Here is a 20,892-nt window from a genome sequence, read left to right on the forward strand (position 1 = left end):
CCAGCTTTTGCATATTCATCAGATGGCCTACAATCTACTTCTCTAGGATATCAAATAATATAAAAAAAATAACGGTACACAAAGAAATGTTTATCTTTAAATTCTTAGAAGGAAAACCTACCATAAAGTAAAATAAGATGGTTTTGACATCTCTCTTCTGTAATAATTTCTGCCAAATTATTGCCTGATAATAAAAAGCTGCTCTTTGAAAAGGATTAATCATCCGTCAGGCTTTATGATGACGATGAAGGTATGATATAGTAGCACATTTTTATTATGCTACAACAAAAAATACGGGAACCGCTTTTTTGGTCTACATGGCCTAATTTGGCACACCCACCTAACATACGTATGTACACTTTGCGACATCCCTTGCCCCTTCATACGACACCCCCAAGATATTTTTTCCAGCGTTAATCTATGGATGAAAATTAATAAAACTCTGTGATTTACTTTTTGGCCCAAACAAATCACGAAGTGAAAAGACTTACTTCCAGTTCCTTACTTTCAAGTTTCTTTTCGTGTAAATACAGCAAAAGGTTTAGGTGCACAAATTTGGAAGGTAGTTAGTTGCTACAAATCTTCGTTTACAAATTCTATTTCTTCATCGTTATCATTATTTTTACTTATGTTTAGTGTCACGTGCATCGTTGCAAGATTATTATTTTTTTAAACATTTGTGTAATTAGCGAGATTTCAAGGCTTCAAGTAATTTCAAAACGAGTTTTTTTCTTTCTTCTTTCTTATTGCTTTTGTGTTTTATTTTAGAAATGGAGATCGGGAAAAATATTTTAATGTGAATAAAGTTGAAACAAACTACTTTATCTCAACCAAAGCTGCAAAAAGTGAAACTTCATCGTTTTTGGCTCTAAACTTACACGTGACTTAACTCCTGTTGGAAAAAAAAACACGAATTTCCATCCTTGTTTATTATACGACTAAATTTTGTTTGTAACATCTCCTGACTGTACATAATTGTTAGGCATGTGTTGCTATTATTTCCATCACAAAGTCAATTTTTGAGAGATATGACTTAATGCCATTTAGAAACAAGTTTTTCAATTAGTCATCAATTATAAAGAATAGTTTTTTTTAATTAAATAAATTTAAGATATTAAGGAGCAAGATTTCTGTAAGTTTCATAATAATATGAGATAGTCAAGTGAAGATTTTTTTTTTTGACGTGGAATGCATGCAAATGCTAATGATGAAAAACACCTTTTAGTACTGGAAATCTGGAAAGTGGAAAACAAATATAACTTATCAAACACCAAGCAAAATAAATTCGTATTTTTTCTCCTTTTTTCTTTTAGTTTAAAATATTGGTGTTTAATTTCTTGTAAATAGTAAAAATAAAGCTTCTTACAAGTTAAAAAGAATATTTTCCTCGGAGAAGCTTTATTTTCCTTTTAGAATTCAAATCGTTTTATGTTTAGATTTAATCTCTTGAGATATGCGTTTCTACTAGCGTTGTGTTTGATTTTCTTCCCTTAAGAGCTCTTCTTTGATTGAAAAATCTATCTTTTTTAAAAACTTACTTTAAACCCAAAACACGAGTTTCAGTGATCCATTGTTTGTTTTGCTAACTTCCCAAGACAGATTTAAAACTTAAAAGAGATCTTCAAGTCCAACAACATCTATGCTCGCAGATTTGAATATAAAAATTGTCTTACCTGTTTACCTTGGCGTATTTAATAAATTTTAACGTCCCTCAAGTAAGACAAGATATACGTATCGACTTTCGTTTTTGTCTTTAAAAACTACAGCATTGTTTTTAAATACGAAACCCATCAGATTCTCAATAGAAAGATTTAAATATTTAAACAATGTTTGTAAAACTTCTTATAAAAATAAAGTATATTTGACAGCTATTCACAGTGTAACAGTTCCAGCAAAAGAAAAGTCGCGAGCAAAAATTATGAATAGTAATTTTCCGTCAAGTACTTCAAATCACGATATAAAAATTTTAAAAGAAAAAAATTGTTTGTATTCTCTCCTTGAAAATTTGGTTACGGAAAAAAAAAAAACTTCATCTGATCATTTTCATTTCAATCTGTGAATTTCAATCCCATCGAGTATGTTTATAATGCTTTAGGGATGCGTAATTCCGCTCACAATCTTCTTCCACAAATCCTTGTCGCAATCACCACAGTTCTGCAAAACCGACAGCTTTCATTTCCCTTACTGTAAAAATTTTTTGTCTATCTCAACACCAAAAATGGTGGCAACTACTTAACATCAAGTGTAGTGTAGTGAAACACCACAGATATTTCTTAGTGTTATCAAACACCAAGAGGAATTCTTGGTGTCCGTTGATTTGCACAATTTTTGGAGTTGCTTAACACCAAACTCGGAGGATTATTACTCCTCAGTTTTTACAGTGTAAGGAACTTACAGATCACGTTATTGTCACATATGACTCTGTGTCAGTGCTTCTCAACTTGGAAGTAATTCCCCACAAGGGAGTAAAATGGGATTTTCCTAAGAGTAAAAGTTGCTACATGTATCGGATCATCCTTTAGCCACAAAACAAAAGTATCAACAATATCATATTTACCAAATCTAATTAAATGGGTAATCTTCAATCATTAGTGATTAGTAAAAAATTCTAGCACATTAGAAAATTTTAGTCTTTGCTTAAAAACCCAACTAAACGATATGGCCGAATTAATTATTGGCTGAAAATTGCAATAAATATGCAAACAGTTTTCTTTAAACTTAGCGATATCTACCGTCTTTTTGATTTAGCGACAAATTGTTTAAAAATGGAAAAAAAAGGAAGCGAAAAAGCTTTTTTTTTTTTTTTGAACAAAAAGGAAAAAAAAGAAGAAAAAAAAAAAGGTTTTCTTGCTTGAATGATTAAAATTTGCTTCGAAGTATTAGTTTTTGGAATGGAATGAAAAAGAAAAGTTCAATAGCTAAGTTTTGTTCATTAGATTAACATTTTTTGGTGATATTTTGTTAATATATTACACATTTTATGAGAAATACGGTTAAAAAGATTGGGAATCGCTACCCTACGTGCTTTTTTATACTCCTAGCGGTTGTTATTTTTCACACAAAACGTACTATTTCGTATTCTAAACAGGAATAATCATCTTGTTCGTTTTACGCATGTTGGTAAGTTTTAAAACATCACTGGTTGTCTGTTATTTCATTTTCGCCTCCTTTGATGCCTTGGTATTTGTTCTATACCGTGTCCACTTTTCGTTACATGCAATAAGTACAGTAGAACCCCAATTATCGAACCAATTGAGACCAAAACCCATTCGGATAATTGAATAGTCCTGGAAAAGGTCATTTTTAATCGGTTACTAATATATGTTGAAATTAGAGAAAGTTCTATTAAAAAGAAAAAATAAAGACTTTTTAATTCATGAAATGAAAAGGTAATATTTTTCATACTAAGCGTACTTACAAGTGATGTACATTAGTATAGTGTTTATTGTGTACGTATAGTACTATAGCTGAAATTTATTGCTTGCTTAGCATATCGGTTGGAGTAAGCTGTTTGACTAAGATAGCGCGGGAATATAAAATAATTGTTTTGCAAATCGCAGTACGTCTTCTCTTTATTTCATTTATTTACTTATCAATTTCTTTATTCCTTGTATTTAACTAATTTACTTATTTACTCATTTATTAAATTTATTGATTTATTCATTAATATTTTATTTTTTTAAATTTATTTATTTATTTATTTATTTGAATTCTGAAAGCGATTCGAACAGTCGGAGTTCGATTAATTGGAGTTCTACTGTAATTTACTGAACACTTGCGATTTTTACTTTTCAAATGTATTGATATTTGCATTAAAATTCAAACCGAATTGGTTAGAATTGAAAATAATATAAAAACTGCATTTAACAGCGAAATTGTTTGACAAATGTATTTTTCATGAAAGTTCTCAGCTTTTCAGTTTAATTGAAGAAAAAAAAAACACGGATCAAATTATTTTTCTCTAAAGATTAAGCTTTTTATATGATAAGCACCAAGTTTTGGCATTTTTGTAACAATATTTGAGTTTTCATTGTAATTCAATATTCGTTACTTTTTTTAATGACTTGACATCTTGCAGACACTTAACTTTTTCATCGTTGCAGTGTAGTAAAAATTCATAATTTAACGGAGTAATAAATCTTAAAAATGCAATTTAATGGAGTGATTCCTTGTCCCAAAATTCTGTAACGTTCGAGACCAAAATGTTTTTACATCAAAAATTTGAAAAGGAATATAAATTGGAAGGGTTATAAATTGAAGAAAAATCTAAAGCAAAGGAAACGTAATCTGAAATAGAACGATTCTATAAAAATAACACCTTTTTACGAAGACATTTTTATTTACTAATTTCATCGGATCGATTTTATAAATTTCGCTCATTATACTTTATTCAGTATTTTTTTGTGATCCAAGTGCAATAAATTTTAAATTTCATTGAAAATAATGATAATTTTTTATCGCAATAAATGAATTCAATCAATTTTTATTATACCAACACAGTCACCCCGTCGCAACACATAAACTTTAGATAACTCAATCCAATGCACAAAACATTATTCTTAAAAATTTTATTATTTAAAAGAATGTATTTATGCATAATACACAGAAATTTCGTTTTGTACGAAGAAGTCTAAAGGTTCGGTTAGCAAAAATGCCTTAAAGTAAGTAATAGCAAGAAAATTTTTTAAAAAAAAGAAAGCTTTATTTTTGTTTTGACTATTATATTTTGACTGTTGAGGATGAAACGCAAAAAGAAAAAAAAAAGGAATTTTCTCTGTAACAACTTAAAATTCTGCTTTTCAGCACGAATGCCATTCCGTCTCACATGGAGTTAGCTGCCCAACAGATTTTTTTTTTTTTTTTGTAAAAAGAAAAAAATGGCTAATTCGCTTGTCGACATTGCACTGTAAAAAAAATCCGGAAACGTTTCTGAGTATATCGTGCAGCTGTGGTTCATGAAAGTTTCAAAAACGTTTCTGAGTATTTCGGAATCCTCTTTCTGTAATGTCCAGAAACGTGTCTGAGTATTTCGGAATCCTCTTTCTGTAATTTTCAGAAACGTTTCTGAGTATTTCGGAATCATCTTTCTGTAACGTCCAGAAACGTGTCTGAGTATTTCGGAATCCTCTTTCCGTAATTTCCAGAAATGTTTCTGAGTATTCTGTGCAGCTGTGGTTCATGAAAGTTTCGAAAACGTTTCCGAGTATTTCGGAATTCTCCAAACAATTTTCAAAAACGTTTCCGAGAATTTCGGAATCCTTTTTCCGTGATTTTTTCTAAAATATAATTCTTTATTATAGTATTGCATACCATATCAGTTTCAATTCTTTCATATCTAAGAGCAATAATACAAGAAATTTTAGAATCATTCGTGGATTTTTTTTTTTTTTTTTTTTGGAATTTCTAATGAAAAATAGCATGGTTAACAGCATAACATATGCACAGTTATAAATTTTTGAAAAATTATGAAATAATCTAGTAGTTTCATTCCTAATCACAAAATCGTCGGGGAATTGGAGTGGGGGGTACCTTCTGAAAAGTGGGGATTGTTTGTTAAACAATCTTAAACTTCAGTTTTTCTCTCAATATTTTCAAGACAAAACTATCAACATATTGTATTTTTAATGCAGAACTTAAAAACATATCTTGTATCAAACTTGATAGCTTTTATCTTCGGATAAAATTTGACAGGACTTACCTACCCTTCGCGTTCCTAAATTCGTTCACCTCAAGTCAATTTCTCTGACGAACAAAGTGTACCGAAAAGTACCAACAGAGAAATTGATGAATTTAAATATGACACCAAGTCCCCCTGCTGGAACCATTCGGGTTGATTCTTCTGTTCTTGCCCTTTTCCAGCTCATCACAAATATAAATACTTATTCAAAATAGGTTACTGATTTTATTTTTACAGTGTGCGCAAAATGCATTATATATTTTATTTATTAAAACATTGAAATCTATTACATGATTATTCCATTTCATATATACGAGAATACCCCCCCCCCCCCCATAAGAGTGATGGTGCACCCATAAAATGCTATGAAGCGCCCACCCCCCCCTTGAAAAAGCAACATCATATACATTATAAATCATATACATTATAAATCAAAGTATCATATACATTATAAATCAAAGTATCATATAAATTATAAGTCAAATACTTCAATAAACTCTATTACATGATTATTCCATTTCATATATACGAGAATACCCCCCCCCCCACCATAAGAGTGATGGTGCACCCATAAAATGCTATGAAGCGCCCCCCCCCCCTTGAAAAAGCAACATCATATACATTATAAATCAAAGTATCATATACATTATAAATCAAAGTATCATATACATTATAAGTCAAATACTTTAATATGGTGTAAAAATACAAAATTATTTTATTAAGTCTTTTTTTTTTTTGCTTTTGGTAAAATTGAGGCTTGTAAAACGAAAAAAATGAAGACACTTTTAAATACATATATGTATCTATTTGTTAAAAAAATTAATACACATTTAACTAATTTAAAGCGTTTCGCTAATGCAAATATTTGAAGAGATATCGTCATTTAGATAATACTGAAGCACTATGTTCCTAATTACAAGAGATAGTTTTTTTTTTTACTTCATACAATCTAGCTACACTGTTTACAAGAGAATGAAAACATGCAACCTTAAAGACGAACTATCAAACCTGACAATTTGCATATTATAACATTTAATTCATAATGCTTGATACATAAATGTTCAGCCAAATATTAACTGAGATTGACACATAAAAACAGTACACAATAACACTTATTTAAATTTTTTTATAATCTTCAATTCATAAATTTTACAGAATAAAACTAGACACACTTGCACTTTAAATATGTGTTCTATGTAATGTAAAATATTTTCAAATTGCAATAGTTCACAACAAAAAAATGATACTGAAGAAAATACTTTTTTTTAACGAGATTTATATGAACTAAATCTCTTTAAAGTAATAGAGTTGCAAAGCGACTTACCTATTCGTCGGTGGTGGTCTTTTGCAGGCTTTGGTCACCAAAAAGGTGATTTTTATGACAGAATAAAATTCTGCCAACAAAAATTACCCATTTGGTAGAAAGAAGAAAAGTATCCTAGAAAAAAGTAAATTACCTACACAAGTTATGCGACGCAATGAATTTAGATGGCGTCATCTCGGCAGTTATTTGGTTTTTAATTTCAATTTGTATTCCTTCCGCGAGCATGCGTCGAGAATTTGCACTTCGTACTTAAAAATAAGTGACATAGCTTCAAATTCAATCTCATGACGATACATATGCAAGAAAATATAAGACTTTAAAATTATCTTCAGTGAATTCATGCGAGGAACAAAACTTCTACTAATCCTCTTGATGAGTGTTACTTCGCATACATGAGTCAGCACTTGTTTTCATTGCGTGCTTTCGAAAGTTTCAGTTTAGATTTACTGCTGGACTATAAAATTGCCGTGTGAGCTGCGCATGCGTCGACTCTTACTTTCTTGCTAAATGGGAAACGTTTTTGATTATAGCAGACAACTGCGGAGGGCGTACGAATCTGTGTGTTACGGAAAACTTTTTTGTATGTTCAGAGAGTTTTCCGAGATTTTTTACAGTGTGTAGATATAACACTAAGTGTCAAAGCGCACTTATAAACTGTCTTAACAAAAATTACTTTCCTTTTTAAGTGGTAACATACTTTTATCACATCTCTTTTATAATTTGGAGTATTTTTTAATTATTTTTTATAACGTACATTGCACTAAAGTTGTGCTGTAATTAATACCAATTATAAGTACTAACTATACAGAATGGAGTGTAGACCCTTCGGTGTTGAAAAAGAAAGTAAATTACTAGTACAAAAAATAAATACATATATCTATGTAGAACCTGCTTCTACTTTGAAGCTTTTTGAAATTACTTTAGTGCACTACGTTAACACAATGAGCTACAAAGGAGCTGATTAGTAATTACTTTAAATCTTCTAAGCAAGAGTGGGTACATCAGGTCCCTTCTCTTTTTGTCTCTTTGTGCTGGAAATTCTCCGAAAACTTTCTAATTCGTTCAATTATTTCGAAAGTAAGAGACTGCTTCGATTTGAATAACTTAATTTTGATTTAGTAATGAGTACGAGATTTTAGAATGCAGTTATAACAAGAGCTCCGAACAAAGGTCCAAGAATTGAGCTAAATTTATTTCAATGTGAAACGGACTTGAAAACTTGATCAGTGCAAGGTTTTATTCGAAAATATTTTGTTTACAGTTTAGCGTAATTTGTGAATGGAAACGTGTTAGAAAATGGTTAGGTTATTATGTGTTAACATTTTTGTAACTACGCATATCCATTTGAAATGCCTGACCAATTATAAATCTGTATATACTTCTGTCCTGTTTTTATGGCATGTGTAGAAATAAATCCTAGATATAAAAAACTCAATTGAAGAAGAAAAGATTATCTGTTTCTGATACACTTTTATTGTTATTATCATTATTTTTATTTTTGAAATTGAAGATTGCAGTCAGATTTTGAAACCCGGTTTTCTTAGAAACGTTTCATTTCTATTTTCCGAATTTATAAGCTCTATAGTTACTTTCTCGGTCTTACACTGTCAATATTTTGCGTAAAATTCTGGCAGTGTCGTATTTTCAGAATTTTTATTCGAAATAACTATGACACGAAAAGAACATACATAATAGTGTAAGAGTTATACCACAATACATGATGCAATCAGCAAAAGTTAATTATCTATGCAGTAAAAAATAAGCGCAATCTGAATATTAAAAAAAAAGAAAAAAAATGATGAAAAAAACTACAGTATTAAGAAAACCTATTTGATTTTAACCATACAAAATGGAAGTGAAAAACCATATTATATTTAATTTCGTTTCAATTTATTTAGTATAATAAGTTTTTTAATTCTATATGATTAAATGAATATTTATTAATGAATATTGTATTTAAGAACCTTAGATAAGCAACACTACATTGCAGTATTTAAAGCTCACTCTCCGCGCGAAGCAATGGGTTGTGCTACTGGCTATCTATCATTTCTGGGGGGGGGGGGAAATCACGTGATTAGCTATCTACCAATCAGAAAGTAAATATATCTAACGTCATCTTATATCTACGGCAAAGTGAAAGCAATAAGCAATCCAGATTGCTCAAAAAGGTTTACTTTTTTTAGCCCTCTATTTTGGTTGTCTAAAAGAACTTGTGTTATGAAAACGTGAAACACGTGCTCAAGCAACTTCAGTCACGAAAGCGTTAGTGTATTAGAAAATAAACTTATTAGTTTGAAATCAGCATGCCGCTTCTAATATTCTATGCTTGTTATGGTACATATAAAACTTTTTAGTTAGTTTAAAAAATGCATTTTATTCACATTTTGATGTTTAGTGATTTTTAGCCTCAAATTATTAAATTGTTCGTCACTCTGTTTATTTATTATATTTATTTTTCAATGACGTCGTCATTTTCTAATCCCTTAACTAATACGAAGCACAAAATTAACATGGAAAGAAAATAAGGAAGGAGGGTGAAAAGAGAGTGATTTAATTTTTGATGCAATTTTCTGAAATATGTCCTGTAGTTTAATACTTGCTATTCAGTATTTTTACATATATAAAGATCGCTAGTCCATGTTAAGTCGTTGAAAATTTTAGCTGAACAGTTCAATATTCTGCTGTAACTTGGGACATTTTTATAACTGTATATAATTTCTATATCGAAAGTTTTTTTTTTTTTTAATAGAAAAAACAATTTTAAACAAGTTGAATTGTTGAAAACATTTTCGCACACTTACTTTGTAAAATAAGGAATATTGAAAACATAAACCGTATGGCATTTAAACTTAGTTTTTTTGTGTTTAAGTCATACTATATGTGTTCACTATATAATCATTCATACTTATGAATGATTACAATATTCATAGTATGATTATATAGTGAATATGTATTTTTTATTCATATTCACTATATAATCATACTATATGTTCACAATACCATATTTTGTACAGAAAATTTCTTTCATATAAATGCTAGTTGATCGAATCATTTGAAACGAAAACAATAACTTTTCTTCCGACTCTAAAGAGTTTCCTTAGTTTTTAGATTGAAGATTTTCAGTTTGGTTTCAAAGGAGCAAACTTTTCAGATTATTCAATGTTTTCATTTCATTTTGTGAACTTCATTACCATATACCTGTGAAGTATTTCCGATAAAACTCTATGCGAGGGGAATTAAAATGATCAGTAATTACTTTACTAAAACTGAATGTCAAAACCTAAGGTTTTGGGTCCAGTGCCCTTTTAATTTACATATTATGATAACTTTGCCAGATAATTTGAAACCAATTTTTAACTAATCCTCGCTTTCATATTTTTTACATGTGTGCATATTTTTATTAATGAACTCCTAGAATCCCTCTACGTAATCTTACATTTCTTCTTCTTTCAATAAATTTAAATTAAGATATAATAAACAATGTAAAAAAAAAAAGCTATTGACAGACAACGGGTCATTTAGTCAGAATTTACAAATTGTACAAAAATGAGAAAATATAAACTTTATAATTTTTACTCACAAACATTTCCGTCTGTCAGCTTGTTGTGGAAAATGGACGACAACATTCGTTGCGCAATGACGAGATGTTTGTTACATTTTGATGAAGGAAGCGTTTGTAAATCCTTGACCATATATTTCCACCAGCACCACTCAGCAAGGGCAATGATGGCCATAACGACCCCCGTCACCACTAAGGGTTTCGTCCACCCCATCCTTGTGTCCTCCAGGGAGGTCTGGTGAATCTCTTGAATGTGGACGTCCAGCATGTTCGTCCGCTGAGAAACCTACCCTCAGAAAATAAATTGAATAACTAACTCCTTGAAACGTGGTTCTGTTTTCTTCCCGCGGACTGTTCAAAAGATGATGGACTTTCACATCTTAGAATTCTGGTTTTTGTTCCAAGTGCGCGTTCCAGTTCCGACAGCTGGTGACGTAACAGCTCGTCGTCATTTCCGTCGCACGCGCGACTTGAGCGGTCGGTGGTGCGTGGGTTTTGGTTTCGGTTTTTGAAACGAATTCTCAAATTAGATTTCGTCGAACATGTCATTTAGATAAAATGATGCTGGCACTCAATTAAACCGCACCGTTGTGCGTAACGATGGCTGTTAGAACCTGTTTTAAGGGGGAAAGGGCAGCAGAAGGATGGCATGTACACTTATGTGGGGGCGAATTTATGCCTAATTGAAGCTCTGAATTCATGGGCACCGTGAAATAAAATTTTCTAAATTCTTTCTCTTTTTAACGTACTTTTGAAGTCTTTTCTGTAGACGATGAGCATGACATCGAAGGAAAATGTCTCATTTTGTTTCAGAATTTCTAATTCAATCAAAACTGTGTGTGGGATAAGTACTACAAATAAAGGACAAGGTTAACGTTTATTTTCGCTAAACTTTTCTGAAAGCGTGATGTTACAGCTAAAATCATAATCCTTTGATTTCGAGTGAAATTATTTATTAATTATTAATTTGAAATGTATGTTTCAAACTCATAATGTGTATTTGTCCAATTGTGGCCACTAATACGAGTCGTGGTTGGTAAAAATCATTTATCAATTAATCAAATTTTATTAAAAATGAATTAACAAAATTATTATTTATAAAAATGGTTTTTTGAATGTTCTAGGGTTTATTTTACTAGTAGATAAAAAATTATTTGACTAAAAATAGTACTCCTTACGAATTTCTCCAATTTCAACTAAATATGTCCGCAGTTTTCTTGGTATTAGTTAGAATGTCTTTATATTGAAGTTCTTGATGTACATTCACCAAGTATAAAGTTTTTGTCAAAAATTAATTTTACATTTATCTCCAGTCAACGAAATTGTATCACCAAGAACAAGTTGTGCAAAGACATCAAAAAGTCCTCAAGAGATGAAGAAGATGTGTAATTTATGTCTCTGGAATTCCTTGAATTCGTCAAACTATAGATACTCTGCCCCAATTCAAGTTGGATATCATGGCTATAGGGAGTGAATTTAACAACACCGGGGGTTGGGGAGTAAAAATGAAAGTTTAGCACTTTTTAAGCGGCTTAGTGAACTGGAGTTAGGTTTATGCAAAAAAATACAATGTTGGCAATAAAAACATCACATATTTAAAAAAAAAATCATGTCTTTAGAACTAGTGGTACCCGCACGCCTTTGCCCGTAATAGAAAAATTAAAAGGTCTTTTGGTTCGCCTGTATATTTACAAATAATGTATGGTGAATTTTCTCGCCAATTGGCTTGTACCCATGTTACGGTTCCACGTTATGATAATTTCGTATCTCGCCAATTGGCTTGTGCCCATGTTACGGTTCCACGTTATGATAATTTCGTAATTTACTAGTTCATCTTATGATAGTTTTGTTCTTAAAATTGATTGGAAAAAGAACCACATCGAATTTTCGAAAAATCGCTTTGAGGTGCACACCCCTATGCTACAAACTAACTTTGTGCCAAATTTCATGAAAATCGGTCGAACGGTCTAGGCGCTATGCGCGTCACAGAGATCCAGACATCTAGACATCCTTCGGACATCCAGACATCCTCCTGACATCCAGACATCCTCCGGACATACATACAGAGAGACTTTCAGCTTTATTATTAGTAAAGATAATCACTATTTGACTATCTTACGACGTAGTTATCATCCACAACTGAAATGTTTAATTTCTCCTTTTCCACCTTTAACTAGTTGTTATGTATTAAAGTAATAGATCAATTCAATTCTATTCTATTTATTTCAGTCAAAGGATTTGTTTTTACAAAATTTCATTTCACATATATAATAAAATAAAATTAATTACAAACACATCAGTATATTTGGCCTGACTATTTAAAATTACCTTCTTGAGTTAATGGGAGTAAAGGCTATAACAATAGCCTGATTAGTTCCCACCACTCCCAAAGGAACTATATTTAGGGCTAGTTTATAACGTAATATAATAATTAAAATAAATAAATAATCACGAAAAAACATATAAGCATAATACAAATAATGAAGAAAATTATGTCAAATGTCAAAAGTTTAAGTATAAACCTTTTCAGCCTTTTCTTAAACAAATTTCTACTATTTATACTTTTCAAATGGTTTGTTCCAAAGTAGCGTTTTTTAAAAACGCAGTATTTCATTCTATCAATTCTAAGAAGAATGTCATTCAGAACAAAGTAAGCCTACTTTCCCATGTTTCCGAGGCAGCCGCCGCAAGCAGTGAATGGAAGTTGGCAAGTGAAGTGTGCATAGGACAGAGTCTTTTCGTTATTAAATACGAACATAAATTTAAAAGATTCCTTGTATTAAGTGTGAGAATAATATTTCTTGTTCTCGCTACATCAGCAACAGTGATTTTGTTACACTAAAAAAAAACACACTTTGTAAAAAAAAATAAAATAAGAAGAAAAATGTTATTGCATTTTTTTTTTTTTTTTAAAAAGGAGAGAGATATGAAATGACTTGCTTATTGAAGTAAATAAAATTATTGCCACCTTTCCTCATAAAATAAACGGCTTCTTCTTCGTGTATAAAGTTAGTCTTCAATACCTTTCAAGCATTCTACGTGATAATATAATGCAAAATGGACAAGTTTAGATACTTCGCTTCTTTCATAAATTATTCAGTTTTATCCATTCATAAAAATAAAATTACAAAGCAGCAGCAAATATTGATAGGAAAAACACGAATCTTGTTAAATTTTAAGGATTTTTCAGAACATAAAATTCTTACTTTAATCATAAAACATAACATATATTTCTTGCATTTTCTTTCTTAGAATCGATTGTGTTTGTTAAATGGAAATTTTTATAAGAAATCGATGTATATGTTGTATGTAATTTAAAAGTTTAAAGCATTATTACCTTCGTCTTTCACGTTGTTCTGTATATAGATGATAGTTAAATCTCATAAAAGATTTGGCGGTTTGCAGTATTTGTCTCTCGTTGTTTATTGATATGTCTTGTTTAAGGCTAGAAAGAGAACATTTTTAAGTAATCTTCAGGCAAAGAGCTTTTCTCTTTCTACCATTTTTCAATAAATTAGTGTTGTAGGCATTGTGATTGGAGAAAATAAAATTGGTTTTTCTTTTTTTCTTTTTAAAAATGTTTTCCAACTTATGCCTGAAAATAGTATACACAATTTATTTATCATAACTTTTCTTTTCAAACTAAGTGCAAAGTTTACTTCCGTGACAAACGAATTTGTTAGTAATCTTTAGAAATTATATCTTTTCCTTTTAAAAACATGAGATATTTAATTTGTGGGACATTGGAAACACATGCGAAAAAAGCAGATGATAATATTTATTTCCAGATGAGAAATTACCTATTCAAACAGCATTAAAAATAAAACAAAAACGACTGACAGATCATTTTGATAGATTTGTCTGAACGATAAAAAATTAACTCTCAATAACTCGAAGTCTTATAACTTGAATAGTCCTTTATCTCGAAGTTTTCATTGGGTCCATTATCAGAGTTTTCTAATGCAAAGTTTTCTTTATGTCTATAAGGTAACAACTTTTAGGTCGAAGCTCTTATAAAAGTTCAGTTTTCATTTCATGCACGAAAATCCAGCAAAAACATACAATTTCCCCCCCTTTTCTTTTTAAACAGTGCTTTGCTTTATTTGCTTACATGAGAGAGGTATTCATTCACAAAATTATATAGAGCAACTTTAAACGGTATCCCCCCCCCCTTCCCAGATTCTGCGATACAAATGTCAGCGCCGTGCCCTTTTCCTCCAGATGTTGATGAGGCATCGGTACATTATTGCTAGATTAATTGGCCGATTGTGTTACATTTTGCTAGATCTAAAACTTTATTGAGTAGCGGCTAGATATTTTTGGGCAGCTTTAAATTTTGTCCAAATTTGAAAAAGTAGCCTTCTTTTCTTGACGACATAAATAGTTGTGCTTTTGTGACAAATAATGTTTGAAAGTAAAAAGATTAAGAGAAATTGGACGGTCCTGTACTGTTACGGACTGTTTTGGCTGTTTTCTTAACATTTCGGGTTTTTTGCTATCCTGAAAATATGGCAACCATGCTCGGCCATTTCCAATCCAGACTTCAGGATTGAGATTTGTTTGTGTGGCGTTTACTTAGAATGATGTCAAACCGAAAATTTAATACCTTAACTTGATACAGAAAGTCGGTTTGTTAACAAACTGAATGACTGAATATTTTTGTCCTTTTCTACTATCTCTTTTTATTCTAAACTATGATCGTTATAGTCTGTATAACATACGCAATTTCTGAATAAAATTTAAAAAAAACAGATTTTGTTCTAGGAGGGGAACTTTCGATAACTTGCGACTTCGAGTTATCGAGAGTGGACTGTAAATAAATAAAATGAAACAGTTTTACTGCTTTATTTCTTATATATTTTTTGCCAAATTCAGCTTATATTTGACCAAAATGTTATTTTGTAACTATAGTATTGAAAGTAAATTAGTTTCATCTTCGTCTTTTTTTTTTTTTTTTTTTTTTGAACGTGGATACGAAAAATAAATGTTTTTTAAAACTTTGATGTCCTATTGGATTAAATTAAAGAATAATTATAATTTTCGAACAATAATTTTGAGTAAGAATGGCAACAAAAAAATGTGGTATTATGTGCTTTGAACTAAAATACTTACTTTCAATTGACTAGTTTTGGTCACAATAGCATAAAATAATTTCATACTTTATTTTATGGGGAAAATATACCTGTATGATAAAAAAAAATCAAGGAATAAGTAAGGCAATGCATTTTGCATAACTCACAGGGTAAGACAGTAGTAGAAGCACCAACCACTAAACACCATGTGCAAAGCTTAAGGAAAAAATCTTTAAATTGCACAGTTTAAAGCGTGTTTCTTCAGTTTTGGTGCTTAAATTTTCGAACAAATAATTTTCCTTACACGTCGATCGATCCAACTCCATTTCTGGCTCACCAATACACTGATCAATTTGCGCAAGAAAAAAGTAGGTGTTTTCATTTGAAAACATTGAGATTCTATCACTATAACCGCAGCGGTAACACGCAGATCTATGCGGTGTATAAAATCATAAATCTCGAACGCATTCATTCAAATAACCGTATCTAAAAGGATCGATAGGTTCAGCGAATAGACCGCTAGGACTCCGTATATAGGGAGAGTTACTTTTGGACACCCGTATAAACTATTAAACATTTTTCCCTTAAGGGCTACTTTACAGTAATGTTATAATATTTAGGCATTATTCTGACAGCTTTGCTGACTAGATTCGGGTCGACGGTAACGTTCGGGTCCTGTGGTGACTTACTTGATGTTGGTGTATTCATCTGCTTGTAGTGGCTGCTATGGACTTGGGGAAAAATTAGAGAGATATCGCTAAGTGGGCATAATTTTTGGCGCCAAATTCGGCGAGAAATTGCTAAATGTCACCAAATTTGCTATCTTCTTAAAATTTAAATGGTCATTGCTGGCAGAGTTCAAAAGTATGTGCGAGTGTTGATTTTTTTAGTTATTGCTTTTAATTTATTTTGCGGATTATCAGCGAAATTCTCTTATCCGCGGTTACCATGTCACCCTATTCTGCAGATAATTGGGGATTTACTATATTTACACTGATTACTCATAATATTAATGCATTATTTTTAGTAGTATGTTTTAATATTTAAGCATTATACGAGCGGTCTAGGGTGACTCCGCCTGAGGTGATTTCGGCGTCTCATATATCAATGACGTCATATGCGTTTATAGTCTATAGCAGCGTTTCTTAATTTCTGTGATTAGTGGAACCCTTTTTAATGCTCATTTTTTTCGTGGAACCCCTGGTGTTTCAATTGTTTGCAGTGGCGTAGCCAGTATTCTGTTTTGGAGATTGCCCGGGTTCTTACCTCAAAGCGAATTAACTATCCGTCGTTTAATTGCTAATTAAATACACATAATTACAAATCATTTTAGTTATTGATGATTGCTAATTATTATTTCTGATTGTAAAATACCAGTACACACCTATTTGTGATTCTGAGAAATACTCAGAATTTTTAAAAGGGATAAATAACGTCAGAATTTATGCATGAGTTAAATGATTTAAATATCTTCTTAATTAGGAAAATAAATATTAATGTGCTTTACCAACAAAAGTGTTAAATTTACGTAGAAATAGTTTTTAAACCTTAAAATTAAAAATGTGTAAATGTCTCTCATTTTTTAACATTTTTTAAAAATCTATTTACAAATCAGAGTTTTTGATGTCACTGTGTGTTCCCTCAAACAGAACTAGAGTCGCTGTATATGCTTAAATTGTCCTTTCAACTGCTGTTATAGATACTTTTCACTTTTCACTCCAGAGTCCCCCGGACCTGCCACTATTTGTGGTTTAACCAGTTGGATGGAACACTGAAGATAGCTTAGATTCTTTTGAACCAGACCAGTAACCAAGCAATCTCTGGTCCAGCACCCCAAAGGTACCGTTTCATTCATAGAACTTTGTGACCACGAGGATATTTAACGTCCCCCAGTCACCATTAATGAAGACAGTAAATCTTCGACCAGCGAGAATCGAACCCGGGACACTCTGGTCACAAGTCCGATGCCTTACCGATCAGGGCACCACGGCCTTGCCATAGACACAGGGAGAGTGGCTACTATCAAGGACAAAATATTTGAAATTGATATCAAAAATCGTAATTAATGGCAATATTTGGTAATGCTGTAGGAAAGGTATTATGGGTGCTTTCCCGAAATTTCTTCAACCCAAATTCCCCCCTCCTGTCCTTCCCACCAAAGAAACTACTTTTAAACTATTTCTGGCGATATTATGGAGTCAAACGCTTCTTCCGAAACATTTTCAAAATTGAAGATTTTAAAACCCAATTTTATGTTATCTTTGGAGACATTGGCTGAAAAATAGACGTTTTGGGATTGATCATGACAAAATTCCGCAGTTAAAACCTTAATGGCACCATTTCATGCTATTTTTGATAGTCAAAAATTTGCATTATTATAGGCGAGAAATACACTGGTGTGCAAAAATTAAGAACGAAGTCGAAAAATTAGCATATCAGCTGAACGAAGAGGCAGAGCGGAAAGAAAGACCAATCAGGAGATTAAGTAAGGTGATGTACGGTAGCACATGCGCAGATATGCAGGCAGACGTAATGGTGGAGTGTCTGAGTAGTATAAAGCATGTTGTCGGTGTAAGATCAGTATTTCTGGCAAAGAGATTGCACGCCGTATAGCAGTTAAAATCACACCGAGTTGCTGCCTCAGCGAGAAATAGCGAATAATCAATCTGTTAGACGACGAATGGATGCTTTTACCCGAGGTCGAATCATTGGGAAGTTGGAGAAAGGCCGCAGTGTGACAAGTGTGGCTGCAGAGTTCGGAATTGTACTCACAGCATAGTTTCGTGACTTTGGAGACAATTTCAAACTACTGGAACAGCTATCCGGGGGTTCAGTAATCGTCGTCCATGAGGAACCACACCCGCAGATGACCGGTATATTATCTTACAGGCCAGAAGAAACAGGCGGCAGACAGCGGGAGAAATCGCTAGACACACGACACAGGCGACTGGACGACCGATATCGCGTTTTACCAAGGCCGTCTCGAGGAGAAGGCCGTGACAGTAAAGTATGACTCATCTTAGAAGTCCGACGATTTCTCCGCTTCGATAGGAAATACTCTCGCGTTCGGAAGGTTTTTACTTCAGAGTCGCGTACAATAAGAGGAAAAAGCTTTTTAAAACACATTATTTACTAATAAAAACTCATTAAAAATGTAGGATTTTTAAGAAAAGTATTTAAAGACATTAGAAAACCATTAGTTAGTTATAACCATTAAAAAGTTAGCTCATAACTAATTCACATAACATGCAACAGATAATACACAGTATCAATAACGACAACATTTTTTTTAATTGTTTTCATATTGATATCTCTTAAAAAACTATTTAGCATTCCATAAAGAACATATTTTTCTAAAAATTGTAATGAAAAAAATGAGTAAAAAAGTGATTGCAGTAGATTTGCACTTCAATGATAATTTTATGAATTATGATTACAACAATTGGTATTTTGTTATTAATACTTATAAAATAATATTTAACACCGAGACACTTTTGATTAACTTTGAATACTGCTTCTTAGAAGAAATAATGTGATTAAGTTCATCAGTTTCTCAGACATATTTAGAAAAATTTTTACATTGCCTGGTACATGATACTTGCAAATATAAATTTTGTATTCCAATATGACAATTTTTGACGTAGTTTTTTAGCTTAAATTATTTGAAAGTTTTAATAAATAATGTAGAACACATTTCTGTGTAATTGTCGAATAGAAAATATATATATTTGTCCATTGAAATCGTGAAAGTAGGTATCAACTTTTAAAACAGAGATACTTCAGATTATAAACAATACAATTTTACAAGTATTTTCATATGTATGGTAAAGTCAGCTATCTTCTATGAATAGCCTATAAAAATACATTATACATTTCTGTTTCGTTTTTGTTTAGCATTGAGCAAGTTAAAAGATATTAGAACATTAAAAAAATATATTACCATAATTTTGAAAATGTCATTGAAAACCATGCATTTTGAAAAAATGTGCAATGTTTAAGAAATTACAAAAAATACATAAACTCCAAGAATCTGAAAATTTTGATCAAACTTTTTGCAGCAGAGCAAATATCGTTCAATATAAGTACCTATTCCAATAAACTGATAAAGAAAACATAAGTTAGAAATCTATGCGGAAATGTTAAATAATAATCATCAAAAAATACAAACAGCACTTTGATAAGCCACTTTTATGATTTTTTGAATTTTTCAACTTTCTTTCGTTTAAATCAGACACTTTTTTCATTAATTTTAATACAATAGTTTTTTAAGCATATGTTAGCAAACGTTTTCATTAATTGTTCAAACTTATCAAATAAAAATACTTTACAAACTAAGCATTTGTGATTCTCAAAATTGCTGCTATTTCTCAAAAACAGTTTAAACAATACAATAAGTGTGTTGTATTGGCCAGGTACTCGAAGAAATTCTTTTTCGTACTTTTCATTAATAACAGTTTTGAAAATGCAAAAACAATATATTAGTAAATTTACAACGGTGAGAGATGGTTTTTTAAGCCCACCTCTATTTAACAAATTTAAGTAGTCGTTAGAATCTAAAGTTGTTGGAAGGGGAACATTTTCATCAATTTCTATGGAAAAAACAGAATCTTGCATATAATGATTTCGACACTCATTGCAAAACAAACCTAGTTTATGCACACAATATCCGGAAATATAATTTAAAATTTCTGTTTCATCATTAGAGACAGTTACCTGCACGTCACACAGCACATCTTCAAAGTAAAAATCCGACTGTTCGTCAGGAATTCCCGAAGACTCGTCTACTACAGAAGTGGAAAGACTTTTAAATTTGATTTTGCCGTATCCCTCGGAGTTGACACTTAACATGCTTCTTATGCGTACTTTTCTCTCACTTTCCACCACTTCTTGGACACTAACGTGATAAACACCACCTGACATTTGTCTGTACATGCCAAAGCGAGACTCCAAAGCATCCGTTTGGAACTTAGCCGTTAGCACATACGAAAATCCATTGGACAATAAATCTTCGATAATGAGTTTCATACACATAGTGGTGTGCATTAAAGCGTAGAAAGTCTCTTCACTCAAACATCCTTCCCGAGGTTTTTGTTTTAGGTTCTTTCACGCTTGTAGTCAATCCAAAAACATATTTAAGAAAGCTAACCTCTCATCATTCTTCGAAGAAAATGCTAAACTATTTTCATTTCTCTGGTGGATACCTTTCTTAGGGTGATTAATATTCATGATATCCCACCATTTTTTCATCAGAGAAATAAAA

The 20,892-nt window shown here is 31.5% G+C and overlaps 1 protein-coding gene across 1 annotated transcript in view; it reads right to left on the reverse strand.

Annotated features, from left to right (window-relative positions):
* LOC129234844 (cytochrome P450 4C1-like) overlaps window positions 1-20,552 on the reverse strand; it is a 78,229-nt gene extending 57,677 nt beyond the window's left edge. Inside the window, exons 1-2 of the mRNA XM_054868748.1 lie at window positions 20,346-20,552; window positions 10,582-10,846 (exon numbers count right to left, since the gene is read on the reverse strand). Of these exons, the coding sequence (XP_054724723.1) occupies window positions 10,582-10,846; window positions 20,346-20,552 (472 nt within the window). The remainder of the gene's footprint in view (window positions 1-10,581; window positions 10,847-20,345) is intronic.
* Between the last annotated feature and the right edge of the window lie 340 nt (window positions 20,553-20,892).

This window comes from Uloborus diversus, chromosome 1, assembly GCF_026930045.1.
Source record: "Uloborus diversus isolate 005 chromosome 1, Udiv.v.3.1, whole genome shotgun sequence".
In the NCBI taxonomy this organism is placed as follows: domain Eukaryota; kingdom Metazoa; phylum Arthropoda; class Arachnida; order Araneae; family Uloboridae; genus Uloborus; species Uloborus diversus.